Here is a 14,471-nt window from a genome sequence, read left to right on the forward strand (position 1 = left end):
AGCATCCACTCCCCCAGCCAAGACTGATTGTGGATACCTCAAACACAGGGAAAGTGAGCAGTGCCTAGGCCTTGTAAGCCACTTAGTATTGTGATCCTGACTTTCTGGTGATGAAAAACACCCTGAAGAATTCTGTGACTTTCAGGGGGTAGCTACAGGAATTTTGATATAAATAAAATTAGAAGATTTCAGAAAAGTTAATTCCTGCAGAAAGCTATACTTCCTGCTACTTCTTTACCTTTCTTTACATATGCTGAATAAGCACTGCAAGTTTACTTTCAGGGCCAGAATCCAGGCCATACAGGCTGATGACAGCAACTGAAGCACCAGTGTCTTCTTTGCTCTGCGCTGTGGCCTGTGGAGGCCTCCTTTTCTTTTTCCTTCTTTAGGGCTGTAGAAGGAAAGGAACTGGAGAGCAGGTAGCGGGGGGGGGGGGGGGGGGCGGGGGGGGGTAAAAAAGCGGGTAAGAAAGGTCTTGCCCCTTCACACCAAAGCAATGTACTGGAGAAAAACCCTCTTCTAGGCAGGAAAGCAGGCCGGTACTTAGCAGACCTGAGGAACTGAACTTACAGGGTACGTTATTACGGTAAAATATTATTTTAGATCTGGACAAAGGTAAGGGACATCTTATGGCCAGAGAGGTGCCAAGCCAACATAGAAGATCAATAGCATAAATATATATATATATAAAAAACATGTAAATGAGCTTAATAGATCAAAGACTTTGGCTCTGTGTATATATTATATATAACAACTGGAATGTTTTATACACAGCCAGCATATTTTTTTTCCTGGCAAATAATTACGAAGGATTCGAGATCCTTAATACTGCTTCCAAGTCATATCAAGCACTAGCCGAACTGTACAGCAAGCACCAGCAAACTTGCATTTCCTGTTCTTAAATGTTTTGAGGCTCTCGGAGGTTTAGCTGCTGAACTTTGAGATACAGATCATAGTAACAGCAGCAGAACAGAACAAAGGGAGGGGAAATGCAACTGAAGCAGAAGCTTAAACCAAAGCAGTAAACTGCATGTTGTTGACGTCCTTTTATTAAGAGGACATGAAAAGAACATTATAATGGATTCAAAACATTGGGGGATGGAGAGGAAAGGGGGGCGTGAGGGGAAGGGGGAAGAGACAACACTTTAAACAAGTCATAGAATCATACTTCCATGGAGAGAAAATCTCAAATAATTTATTGACCTTCAGTTTCACATTGTGAAAAAAAAAAATGCAAGTTTTACAAAACCTTAAGACATAGTAGCAAACAAAAAGACACAACATAAACATTTTACTTCTTCACTTGTACAGTTTTCTTTTAGTACATGAACCACATCTTCAATAGCCAGGAAAGGGAACATTATTCTGCTCTAATCACTCTTATTCAGACAGGTGTCAGACCTAGAGAAAAGGGGCTGCACAATTATACCAGAAGAGGAAGGCTGTCCTTTGTTACATGTTTCTACAGCAACCAGCCTGCAAAATAAGAGGAACCTTCTCGTCTTATGCCAAGGTTTTTGTGTGCACTCCGCTGTGAACTGCACTCGCTTCAAAGCGCGGGGTGTTCAGCAGGACGGGAACGGTCCAGCAGCCAGCCAGGATTCCCACACCAGTTCAGAGCAAGAGCCCAGCGTATTTATTCCCTGCAGAGCCAGAGGCCCACCCTGGCTCCAGCTTCCTTCAGCCTACACACAGGAATTAGTATCGAGGGCTTGAAAGCAGACCACAACTTTGGAAACAGCTGCAGAAAACTCATCCTGCTTTCGGAAGCTGCACGGTGCCGCGGAGCATCTGTGCTACAAGCTAAGCAGAGAGGTGCAGGGCAGCTCCACGTCTGTACTCAAATCAGTTTGACGGGGAAAAACAGGTCTTGAACCTGTACGCCTTTATTCAAGGAAGGGGGCCCTGGGGGGCCTGGTTCTTCACTTCCTTGTACCTCATGTAGTCACTAGCACCCGGGGAGAGGACATGCAAAACAGAGGATGTCTAATGTGATAGCTCACTTTGCACTCGCAGGAGCAACCCACAAGATGCGAGGCACCAGCAGTTCAAGCCTTCAGCAGGGCAACCTGTGCAAGCTAAGGGATACAGAGGGAAGATCTACCCTACCTAAGATGTTTTCCTATTGCTTGAAAGCCAGCTAGGAGAAAGGAACCAATGATGGGCAGAGGGAGGTTGTGGGTTTACACGCTTTTTTATTCTATCATTTCAACAAACCAATTTAACCAGAGGAACTATAACTGTTTGCATCTAGCTGGGCCTCACCCTTAAAAAAAAAAAAAAAAAAGCTGCTAATGCCTTTGCTAATTTATATTGTCTCAGTATTCACAGAACTCCAAGTACTCTATTTCTGAAATGTAAGGGTCTACTCCAAACACCAAGTCAAACTTAAGGCAGCACAGAGAAACTTCCAGTGACCAGTGTAACTACTTTCAGATGACAAAGCTTTCACAACTACAGCTACATCACTGTCACACAGAGAAAGGCAAGCATCACCAATGTGACTATTTTTGTTTTGCATGCACGCATGCAGCTGTTTACTTATAATGCAGCACACACCAACCATGTTACTGAATGTGCCAGTTAAGTTGGGCTCCAGAAACATTTAGAAAAAAACACGGTACAATACATGCTTCATAACAGAATCTGGCAAAGAAAGCACCTGTGAAAAATAAGCTTCTGAAGTCCAGAAGGAAAAGAGTAGGTTTGTGTCTATCTCAAGAGCAGACAGAAAAAAAATATATTTAAAGGTAAAAGTTTAGTTTCTCAGGACTGTACCTGATGCTCCTGAGCAACCAAGTGTTTACATACATACCTGACTATGGAAAATAAAAGGCAGAAGAGTCTGAGGGTTGTTTTTAAGACTAGGAGTTTTGAAATTCATTTTCTATCCCCATGAGAGTTTTGCTAAAGCACTTGGGTCTTTCACACCTGCCCACTCAGATGATCATCTGAAATCCAAGTTGATGAGGCAATCTGGTCAGTGCAAAATTGCTGCTCTTTTTTCCTTATTTTTTTATTTAAAAAAAAAAAAAGACTTCATCACTAAGACATCTTGAGGTTTTTTGCTTTTATTCTTGAATCAGCCACACTCCACTTACTCAGGTTGATGTGGCTAATATTGAAAGTATCCCCTTTGCTAATCCAATAAATAAATAAATAACTTTGGACAACAACTTCACCTGGGCTTGGTATCCAGAAGCTATTCCACAGTATTTGCGTTGCAATCAGGTAGCTGCACAAAGAGAGAGCTGCAAGTGATTTTGGCTATTTCCAGATTAGAAATTGAAAGGCATGACCAGCAAACGGCACGTAGCAAGGACACCATCTACAAGACACACCGCAAGCAACCTGGGGAGCTGGTGGCCTGAGAAAGTGACCTCCATGGCTTCTTCCTTTAGTATGGGTGTAATTTAAGATCCTGCCTTGTAATCCTTCCATTTCCGACCAGGAAGCCACCTCTCCCTCCCTCCCTCCCACCTCCAACCATTACCCAGCAGTTTTCTTTCTTTGTGCAGCAGAGCAAGTCAGCGATCACAAAATGTGCAAAACATACGACAATTCACACAAGCCCTTAACATGAAGACAATTGCAGGCATTGTTTCAGCATGCAAGCACAGAACAATAAATAACTATATCTACAACAAGTAACATAACAGGAATGGGACAGTCTGAATTACTTATAAATACAGGGAGGAAAGGGAACAATGAGCATTTGGGGGATGTCACTTTTGTTCGCCACTGTTGCAAGAACATTTCACCACTGTGTTCTTCCTTATCTAGTGGGAGGTCGCTCGCTGCACGTTGCAGCATGGGGTCCAGGAGATGCTGTAGGCGCTGCCCACAGACCAGCACACTCCAGCAAGCGGAGTTCTCCAGCCGTACCGCTGTCTCTTCACCCACAGCGGCATCGCACTGCTTCAGACCTGGCCTGCTTCCCCTGCAGCTGGAGCTGGCACTTCAAGCCGTCACAAAGGGAGGTGACAACCATTTCAAATTTCACGTACAAACAGCGGAGTCCACGGAAATCAAGAGTTGTGTGCTGCACAGCTCAGAGAAGTCCTGTCTCTTTTGAAGGACTGATTAATAGTGGCATTAATCCACAATTACTAGCACAAGGACCAGATCAGAGGTTCATTCATTCATACTTAAACCACGTGCTGAAGCACTGAAGACAGTTTTTTCCTCCCATTCCTTCATGTCTAGGTTAGGTAATTTACAAGGTGCAGATGATTTTCTTCAAATGCAAGAGGCGCTGAACGATTCTTCTTCATTAAAACCATTTCTCCAGATCTGAGGTTCCAATTCTCTTCTCCAAATAATGGAGTAAACTAAAAGCATGGGGACAAAGAGAGAGAGAGATTGAGAGGAGGCTTAAAAGGTTTTGCTGAGACAATGTACCATAAGGTTTTTGTTAGATGTCAAAGAAAATCTAAAAGCTAGGCTTAGGACACAATCCAGTTGATGGGCTTCCCCGCCCCCTGCCACCTTAGTGTTCATGTGTAATAGCCAACTACTGATAAATAAACCAGCCATGACACAATTATTTAGGGTCAGATTCTGCCTTATTAGACCTACTTAGCAAACCATCCCACTGACCCCCAGAAAGGGGTCAGTTAATTTTTTGGCTATAAATCCAGCCATTGGAAAGCTAAATCAAACTGGCCTAATGCTGCTTCACACGATGGGCTCTGCGTCCTGCATACTTTAACATTTCCATGTTACCCCAGGATTAACACTTCAGCGTCCAGGGTCTGTGGATTTGTTTTAAGTGAAATAAGCTTGTGCATTTCTCTTCTACAGAAGCTCAGCTGCACACAAAGCTTTTCTGTCACTGGGCCACAGCAAACCTGGCTGGAATAAAGCAGAAGGAGAGGTGAAGGTGTCTCACCCCAATGCCTCCTTTTTACCATGAAGAACTCTGAATTGAATTTATTCACTGTATAGAAAGGGTCATATTAATCCCCCTACTTAAAACAATTCTGCTATTCATTACAGCAGAAATCTGCTTCATCTCTTTTCACACAGCAACGCACCATGCATCAATAATTCTATCCTGGAGTCTTTTATAAAAATTGATTGTTCAATGAAAAATTCAGCCTTTGGATGCTGAGATTGTGCTTTCCTTTTTCACTTTGAAGCCATATTAAAATGCCAGCTTCCAAACCATCATCAGCTTGTTAACAGTCATTTCTGACAGCACTGCTAGCATTTTCAGAGTCAAATCCTCCATCGCTACAATGCAAAGAAGCCCCAGTGAACTCACAGTTCATTTCAACATACCAAATCTCTCAAGCTGTTATGTTTAAGGCACAAAAGGGAACACTTACAGGAAACATAGCAGCCCATGTAACAACCCCAAGAATCATGCCTTTTTGCAGTTTGGGGCTTGAAACAGACTATCTTTATTACATCAAAAAAAAAAAAAAAAAAAGTCTCTGCATTTAGTGTTGATTAGTGCTTTCTAGACTTTCTTCAAGGTAACATGTCATTCTTCCCATTGAAACACACACACAAACACTGAAGCTAAAACAACCTTTCCTGTTATGGGATGAACTTTATACATATATATATATATATATATATATAAAATGATTCAGAAACAAAGTAAAAATATCCCCAACCTACTCAAAAGCCCCAAGTTTGAGGAAAGGGACAAAGCAGACTAAAGTCTTCCTAAAAGCTGTCAGACTGGGGCCACACAGCGCCATGAAAACAGAGGGTAATCAGAAGTAATTTCCTTTTTGTCCCTCCCACCCACTGACAAAGCAGCAGGAGTCAGTGGAGGAAAAAAAAAAAAAAGAAAAAAACTACTTGCTGGATGAGCACACAGAATTGGAGAGATTTCAGTCTGCAGTTGCATTCATTCAGTTATCTTGTGTGTTAGTGAAGCTAAAGTAATGGCTTTTAACAAGATATTGCAAAGCAAATGAAAGCTTTTTGCACCGCTATATTCTGAGGACGTGCTTTCAAAATAAAACACGCCATCTCATGCACTGTAAATGTTAGAACAATTAAGTCAGTCTCTGAAGAATAAGTCAATATTTTTCTTGGCACAGACGTGAGTCCAGGCATACAATACTACTGTTCTGATAACACTGAGAACTGCTGGAAGTGAGTAGTAGTAGGAATTGACCAAGGATGTTGTTCCCAGGTAGCGGGGAAGCCACTGCACAGAAATCAAGCCTTCTGCCTGCTCTCCGTCAGGCGGTGCGGTTACCCCAGCACCTCGGATGTGGTGAGCCTCAATGGTTTGCCCTGCCTTCTCAAGACTAGGTCTGGGAAAAACAAAGGAGATAAAACAGCCCAATTTCACATGAGATTTCTGTGCTGACCTGCTGCTTCGCAGGCCTGTATTCTCTACTCAAAGCTCCCAGTCATCTGAAAGACAACTGCAAGGCAAATCCTCAGTTTACCTGGAATATTACAGAGTGAAAGGGACTTCACAGCTACCATTAAATTCCTGAGTGTATTCTTTTATCTACACTGCTTCAAAGACATTTGGGCTTGACATTTATTGCAAGACTTGGGCAAAAGTCTCCAGCTGCAAAACTTAACAGGAAAAAAAAAAAAAAAAAACACATCACCATGGTCTGAACCCAGGGAGTCTCTAAACATGAGCTGTTCTTCCTAATTTCTGGAGAACCTATTTCATTTGCACCTCTAGGTAACTTAGATGCAAATGCAAAGCTCATGTAATTATTTCAGCTGCATTTATTTGTCTTGTACATTCTAACCAGCCTGCCTTCATGGTCCCATTGCACACAGTTCAAATCCAAAACCAAGTTACCACTCACAGGGCACACAGATTATTTAGGATTAAGAACGCCACTACGCTTCTTTGGTTGGCTGGTGGTAACTGCGATTCTGTCCTGAAGTCTCTTGGGGGGAGAAAAGCAATACATCAACACTAGCAGGAGTCTGCCAGATCTGTTGCAAAATACATGGACTAACAGTTCTGGAAAATGTCAGTAACATAATTTTATGTGATGCAACACTTGGAAGGATAAAAATTAGGAAAAGCGGGAAATAGTTGAAACAGGTAGCAGTCTACAACGAAAAAAAGTTTTGAAAGATGTTGGCAATATGTGTAGGTACCCAGATTTATTTATTTATTTAATGAATATTTTCTCCTTTCCTCCTAAAAATCAGAAATTTACAAGAACCAAACAAGCGAGGCCAAATAGAGACTTAACTTGTGAGAAGGCACAATGCTGAAGTTGCATCTGGTAAGAGCTTGGCCCATTATGTATAATTAAATTGTTTTGGAACAGTGTGTGCTATAGACTGGTAATTATTTCAGCCAGCAATATTAATTATATGTCTTCCTGACACTACATCTAGTCCAACATATATGTCCATAAATATTTTGAAAAATATGTACTTTAAAGTGTATCAGTGGGCCAAATTCAACCTTAGTCCAGGCAGGTGCGACCTTGCTGTCTAGGTGAGACAGAAATCCAGGCCTGAAGTGCTCGTAAAACACCTTTAATGGATGTAAGTCAGCAAGTTTCCCCAAAGGGGAAAGCACGCTGCTTGCCTGGAAATGCAAGTGAATTCACTATCATGCTTCAGATCAGGATTTACAATCCCTGCTACTGGATATACAGCGACCTGGCTTGTGCAGTCAGGAAAATAGCACGGAACCCTTGCTTAGCATGCATTTGGTATTTAAATGCAGAGCGGGATTCAGGGTTCAAAAGATTCTCTGCATTTCCCCACTAGCACAGGGTCTAGCAAAAATAACATTTTTCAACATCTAAATCATGCAGCAAAAGGCTCCATAAAGAGCAGTGGATGCAGAGAATGTAGCAAACTACTTGCAGCACCTGGCTTTGTCACAGCCTCAGTGTCTGGCTTACAGCAGCCCGTGAACGTATGTGCCTCATCGCTCCGGCTGCGCCCGTGGATTGCATATACTCACCCTCCCCAGAGCTGCGGCTGAAAAGCTTTGTGAAAAACATTATTACTGTGGAATTTAAAGGTGCTGTTTCTTACCTGATAATTTCTAATTGCAACACACACACAATTATGAGGGGAGGTGCTTCCACGTGCTGACAAACGCCGTGGGAATTAGCGAATAGGGCACGGTTGTTATGCTGTTCCATACGTCTAACGTGGGATCGTAGCAGTCCAACGTTTTGCATCGCTGAATGCCGAAGTAGCCTCCAACAACGTACAGCTTGTTTCCAGATGCCACTGCATGGCAGCTCATTCGCTTGGCTGTGACATCTCCCACCTTAGTCCACTGGTACGTCTCGCTGTTGAATTTGTAAGCGGAGCACGCAGAGAATTCGGTATCTCCACCCATAATAAAAATCTGGTTACCCAGAACAGCTGCAGCTGTGTAGCGCCAGGGCTGGGGGCAGGTGGCTGGTACTGTCCATCTGTTTTCACACTGATCATAGCACTGAACCTTGGGCAGCTTGTCGTGGCTAACACTGGTACCTCCGAAAGCAAACAGCTTAAGCTTCGCACTGACTACAGCTGCGTTGCTCACTCCCTCTCGCAGCGGGGCAACCATGGTCCATTTGTTGGTGACAGGGTCATATTGTTCGACTTGCTTTAAGGATACTGAAGGGGAAGCTGGAAGGCAACCCGTTGCTGCGGTGTGTCCTCCTACGACATACAAGCAGTGCTTCAGCTCGGCAGAGCCATGCCCAAACCGAGCTACCAGCATGGGAGCAGCCTTCGACCACTCCTCGTGAAGAGTGTCATACACCCACACATCTTTGGAGACTCCATTTTCTGATCCACGTCCCCCAGTGATATACACTTTGCAGCCTATGGCACAAGCGCTGAACTCTTTCCGCGGACTCGGTATGTCAGCCTTCGGAATGATCTCCTTTGCCTTTTGGTCCACCAGGTACAGCTTGTCACACATAAAGGTTTGGCCACCCAAAAGAAAAAGCGAATGGCCAGTTTTACGGGGCCTGGCACACAGACTAGTGACTACTCCGTCATTCTGCAAGATCTTTAACTTGCATCGTATCGACTCTTCTACTATCTCTTTGCTTTTCCTTTGCTTGGTGATAAGTTCTTCCATTGCCACATTCTCCATGAGGTATATGGCTGGCAAGAGGGCCAGCCTCACCGTCTGCAAGAGCTCGGGAAGATAGCAGTGACGCTTACTCAGGTCGTAGTTGACCCAGTTGATAGCTGATTCATATACCAGCCTTTCATCTTCTGTTTCTAATTCTTCACTGGAAAGGAGCTGCACTACCATGTCTTTGGGCAGCTGGAGGAAGTCTTCGCTTTTACTAATACTCTGGAAGTTGCTAAGGCACATCCTCCAAGAGAGTTCATAAAGCTTGGTGCACTGGTGAGCATCCGACAGCAGCAGCATGCCGAGACAGTTGGTGGGATGTAGGTTTTTCTCCAGAAACTCTGCACAAGCATCCCTAATGTCCTGGAACTCCAGCATGTCGCCGGCCTCCAGCAGCGACTCCGCGTTCTCCTCGTTGATGATAACCCTGGAGGAATACGCATAGTCCAGAAGCAGCTCCAGGACTTCTGGGTGAATGGAGTTATGGAAGTTGACTTCACTGTCCTGGCTCTCTTTCAGCCCCCCACTGAACATTGCTTCAAAATAGCGGCTGCAAGCGGCCAGAACGGCTCTGTGGCAGGGGAATGACCTGTTTCCAGCATGGAGAAGTACATCTGTAAAGAGACGCTGTTGACGCAGAAGGTTCAGGTGAGTAAGGACACTATCAGCATAGGATGACTTGTGGAATAAGTATATGTTTATGGAGCCAGTACTGGCCCTAGATTTGCGATTTTCATGCATGCTGACTGACATTTTCTTCTACACCTACAAACAAACAAACAAAAAAATTAATACGATTAATGAGACAAATAATTTCATTGTTCAAAATCAAAAAGCGTATCTATTATTTACTATAAGATGGGAAAAAGCCCTAATTTATAGATGAGTGGTCAGAGAATTGCATCTACCTTTGGCATGTGTTTATTTTTTGTTAGATGAGTTTCATAAATGACATACTCCAAATTTGTTGCCCAAGAGCAGGTTTATCTTGGGAAACCTGATCTCCAACTTTCATAGCAATATAGTGTAAGCATGTAAGTCGGAGGAGAAAGAAAAGGAACCAGGACTGATTTTCTCACCCTTCCCCAGCCGAGACCAGCTGATTCATTACATATGTACACATGCACATGCTTGAAACATTCTCCTGTACTGAATCATAGCAGGAAGAGCTACCAGACAGAATACCTAAGGAATGTCAAAAGCTGTATGGGGAACAAAAAAACTACTAATCCCATTAGGAAGCTTCGCTTCGGTATAATGATTCCATATGCAAGAGCAGAGAATGAAAAAGGGTAACCTTAAAAGGAAAACCTAGCAAGGATCATAGGTTTAAACTTGCAAAACCCTTAAAAAAATATATTATGATTGTATTTCAGAGATTACATCTTGAACTCCGACAGCAGCTGCCTGCTGTAGTGATACAGCATTTATGTGGCCAGAGTCAGCAAAAAGACGTGTTTTCATTGCCAGCTGAAGCCACTGAGGCATCGCCGTGATGGAGCTACTTTAAGATTAAGAGTCGGGTACTCAGAGCACAAGCCATTGACAGCTGCTGGTTACTTTTGAGGTGTGGAGGAGACATAAAACACAAGGCATACCCCATACTGTTCTACTCCTCACTAACACAGTGCTGTTCAGTCTCTCTCTGGAGATGAGTATTCCTGTTATCTGCCATGATATGTAGGCTTACGTGTGATTAAAGGAGCAAGATTCCAGATTTAATTAAGAGTTGAGCCAAAACAGAGAGGAGTACATGGAAACGGAGGAATACTGGCAACCATAAAAAGACAATGGCCAAAAAGCCACAGTGCAAATAAGAGATGAAGCATATGGAGCCCAGTGCAAGCTATGGCTGTGATTGCTACTGTAATCATCTCACTTCTCTCTGCAAAGGAAGCTTGGAGAAAGAAGAAAACCAGACTTCCCTAATAACTATGATATTCTTATGCTCAGAGTCTCTTTTACTGCACTTTCAAATAAGGAATGGGGCGAGAGCCTACCTGGGAAGCTCCCAGTGCTCAAAGTCAGAGCATGACCCGGGGCTGCCTGTGGAGGTGTTTAACGTGGATGCACTTCCCTCTCTCACAGACTCAAACATTTTCATATTCCTGAGGATGTTTAAGCAGTACAGTACTGTACAACTCTATTCCTGCATTTCACACTTACAGATGACACAAGAGGTTGAAAACCCTCAAAAAACTTTACTAAATACATCTGTTTTTCTAGGTTCAGATGACCAGAACCTTCAACAAAATCAACACCATAGATGATTCATTTGGCCAACAGACTCTATTTCAGAATATCCTGTTTGTGCATATGGAATATACACACACTCTTCAACAAATGCAGATTAGATGCAGCATAGTCAGCACCATCCTCCTCCCTAAATAATATACAGAATAATCAATTTGTCAGATACAACAGCAAGTTTTTGATATACCTTTCACTTCAGTCACAGGGAAAAAAAATGAACCACCCTCAAGCCAACACCAATTAAGAAACAAAGAGACACCTTACTGCAAAACTACCATAACCCATTTCCTTTAATCCGCAAAACGACTTCCCTGGTGCAGTTTAACTGGGATTGAAAAGAGCAAGCAATACAGCTCAGTAAACAGTACTCAATCCAAACTCCTCCAAAACTGCAAGGAACACTTCCCATCAGAGCCACATGGCAGAGTATCTGGCTCACTCTACCATGCAAAAGTTTGGAAAGGTGTTTTAAAACAATGTTCCCTAGACCAGCCTATGCAATGCATTAACACTCAGCACAGAACAACTTAGGGAGGATGGCACAACCTCACAGCACAAATCCTTTTAAAAGAAAAATGAAATCATCTTTAATGCAATTGTATTAACTGGCAGAGAGTCTGGCAAATAAAGACTGAGATGCCATTCAAGGATCCTGAGCACTAATCTTGGGCTAAAATTACTCACTTAATCTATAGCCAAAAAGATTACACTGACCATACCCTCTCAGGTTGAAACCTGCTGGAACTGAAGGATTACAGAAAGGGTCATGGCTCGAAACATTAGCACACAAACTGTGGGGAGACACAGATGGGAAGGGGAACCCTTCACCAGCAAAGAATCCCCTGCAAGTTTTTAGAACTTCCTCAGACTTTACCTTTTTAAATGCCACCACCATGCAATGCACAGCATTTCCTAGATCTCTGCAGTTTGGCTTTCCTCACACTGAGGAACTAATCCTGCAAGGTCTCCTTTGCCAGGGAGCAGAACGGGAGCTAAACACCTACTGATCAGAGACAATAGCGTTGCCAGGATCTGAAGACTGAAGATGCTCACTGCCCCCTTCCTCTCTCTCCCAGTTAAGTGATTGTGTAGACACCACAGCCTAAGCGTGCCACGATCTCTACGGCATGCCAGGAAACACGATTCTCCTCCTGTACCCCTATATGCTGGAGGAACTCAGAGTACACTGAAAACTTTCTTATACCATGCACACAGGGCTCAGAAACAGGGCTAGTAAAGTTCACGTCAAAGGCTGCAAACCCAGGCGTTCAGGTCTTTCACGGGGCTCTGCACTCCTGCAAGCACCACTTGTGAAGGATCGCTCAGAATGAGCCCACAACCACAACAAAATAGATGCAAACTTAAAAAACCCACCCTGCAGCTAAGCACACGTTGGAGGCTAGTGAGCTACAGACCGTATGCAGAGGGGAGGAACAGATCACTGCGCGTTTCCCAAGCCCACCCACAGCCACAGTAACAAACCCTACTTTTAAAAAATAGCGAGATACGCTCTCAAACTGCTCCTGAGAAAGGCATTCAGCATTTCACCCCACTAAAACAGAAGACTGTGTCTTTCAGCGAGCGATGTCATGTCTTATGAACCACTTGCCCCTTTCACATACCCTGGTCTTTAACTGTGCCAGTAACATCGCTTTTATCATCACAATGTCATCTATTGAGAAGAATTCAAAGTATGCCAATTCACATTTAAGATAAGCTAACATATTTCCCCAAACAGAACAAAGATACATATCTATACGCATCTCTTTCCTCCGCTGTGGTTGCTGAGATTAGCTCACACATGGACTAGTCAAACACCCTTAAAGGCAATTATCACAATTTACTGACAAGCAGTGTTTCTGTACGCGTCCTTTAGCAGGTTCTAACAATTAGCTTGGTCCAGAATCTCACTAGAATATTAGACGGCATAAATGACATCTCTGATTTCTCTATTTGCTGCTGGAAATTATGCAAGCCTCAAATTCTTCAGCGGAGGTAATTTACAGTCAGTGAGCAAATGTTCATCTTGAATAAAATGAGTCAACTCCCTTCAGGCAACTTTTCCTTAGAAATAATAATATTTGTATGTAAAAGACAAGAAGTGGTCAGCAAATTACAGATATAGATTTTATCTAGGAACAGAGGTTCAACCAAGACTTTGATTTATAATTACACTTCAACAGGCTACTTGTCACAGCAGCCCAGTAGTAAACACTACTTTAAGGCTAAACAACAGACTCCCTGCCCTACTTCTTTGGAGCTCTGCAGCATGCAGCTCTCAGCCTAAATCAAGTGTGAAAATAGGTATTTTCAAATTACCGACACAGCCACGGTGCAGAGTCATTTTACTACGACCCTGTAATTACTTGGGGCTGGTTGAATTTTGTGCAGGATCAGTGAAGCGGCTGGAGGGGAGGCGGTCTGCTGTACGTCCCATTGATTTAACCGGTCCTGCTTTCAGCCGCTAACCCCGCAGCGCTGCCACCAGCCCCGCAGAGCCGAACCCTGATCCTGCCCCAGCTCCTCCAGGAGGACCTTGGCGGCTTCCTGGGACCTGCAGCGAGACGGAAAGCAGAGCACGCTGCTCCCGCAAGGAATGCAGCGCTGCTCACCGCACGCAGACAAAGAAACCCGGCTCCGGATTCCCCGCAGCTCACCCGGTCGCGATGCCCAAGCGACTCCCCCTCTGAAACCAAAACTTCAGGTTTCCTCCCCAGAAACAGCGCGAGGAGCCCGGCCGCCTTGCGCTGTCCTTTACCGAGCCACCACCACGTGCAAAACTTTCTGCTCGGGGGCAGGCGGAGCCGCTCCGCAGCCAGCCCCGCGGCTCACGGTCCTTCCCCACCGCCGCCGGGCGGTGCCGCGACCCCCGGCAGGGCTCCCCGCGGACGGCGGAGACCCCCGGTGCCCGACACCGGCCCATCACCGGCATCCCGGGGACGGGCCGTGCCCGGGGCGCAGCGCGGCCGCGGAGCCCCCTACCCCAATCCCCCCGTCCCGGAGCGGTGCGGAGCGGTGCGGAGCCCTCCCGCCTCCCTTCCGCGGCCGCGCAACAGGTCGCCGGGCACCGACTTACAGCGGCGGCGGCTCCGCGGCGTCCCCTGTGCCTCCGCGGCCGGCGCAGCGCCGCGCATGGGAGGGCAGCGGGGCGCGGAGGGGCGCGGAGGGGCGG

The 14,471-nt window shown here is 44.8% G+C and overlaps 1 protein-coding gene across 5 annotated transcripts; it reads right to left on the reverse strand.

Annotated features, from left to right (window-relative positions):
• Nucleotides 1–1,176: 1,176 nt before the first annotated feature.
• ENC1 (ectodermal-neural cortex 1) lies at nucleotides 1,177–14,471 on the reverse strand. 5 transcript variants are annotated; one of them, XM_083816943.1, is made up of 3 exons: nucleotides 14,376–14,471; nucleotides 7,999–9,811; nucleotides 1,177–4,331 (listed from the first exon to the last, which is right to left on the reverse strand). In XM_083816943.1, exon 2 carries the CDS (start codon nucleotides 9,797–9,799, stop codon nucleotides 8,030–8,032), a length of 1,770 nt encoding a protein of 589 aa, XP_083673069.1. In that variant the 5' UTR covers nucleotides 9,800–9,811; nucleotides 14,376–14,471; the 3' UTR covers nucleotides 1,177–4,331; nucleotides 7,999–8,029. The 5 variants fall into 5 exon arrangements, with proteins under 5 accessions (XP_083673069.1, XP_083673071.1, XP_083673073.1 ...); XM_083816945.1 differs by lacking the exon at nucleotides 14,376–14,471 and adding an exon at nucleotides 13,957–14,271; XM_083816947.1 differs by lacking the exon at nucleotides 14,376–14,471 and adding an exon at nucleotides 13,619–13,935.

This window comes from Anser anser (genome assembly GCF_964211835.1).
Source record: "Anser anser genome assembly, chromosome: Z".
Classification (NCBI taxonomy): Eukaryota; Metazoa; Chordata; class Aves; order Anseriformes; family Anatidae; genus Anser; species Anser anser.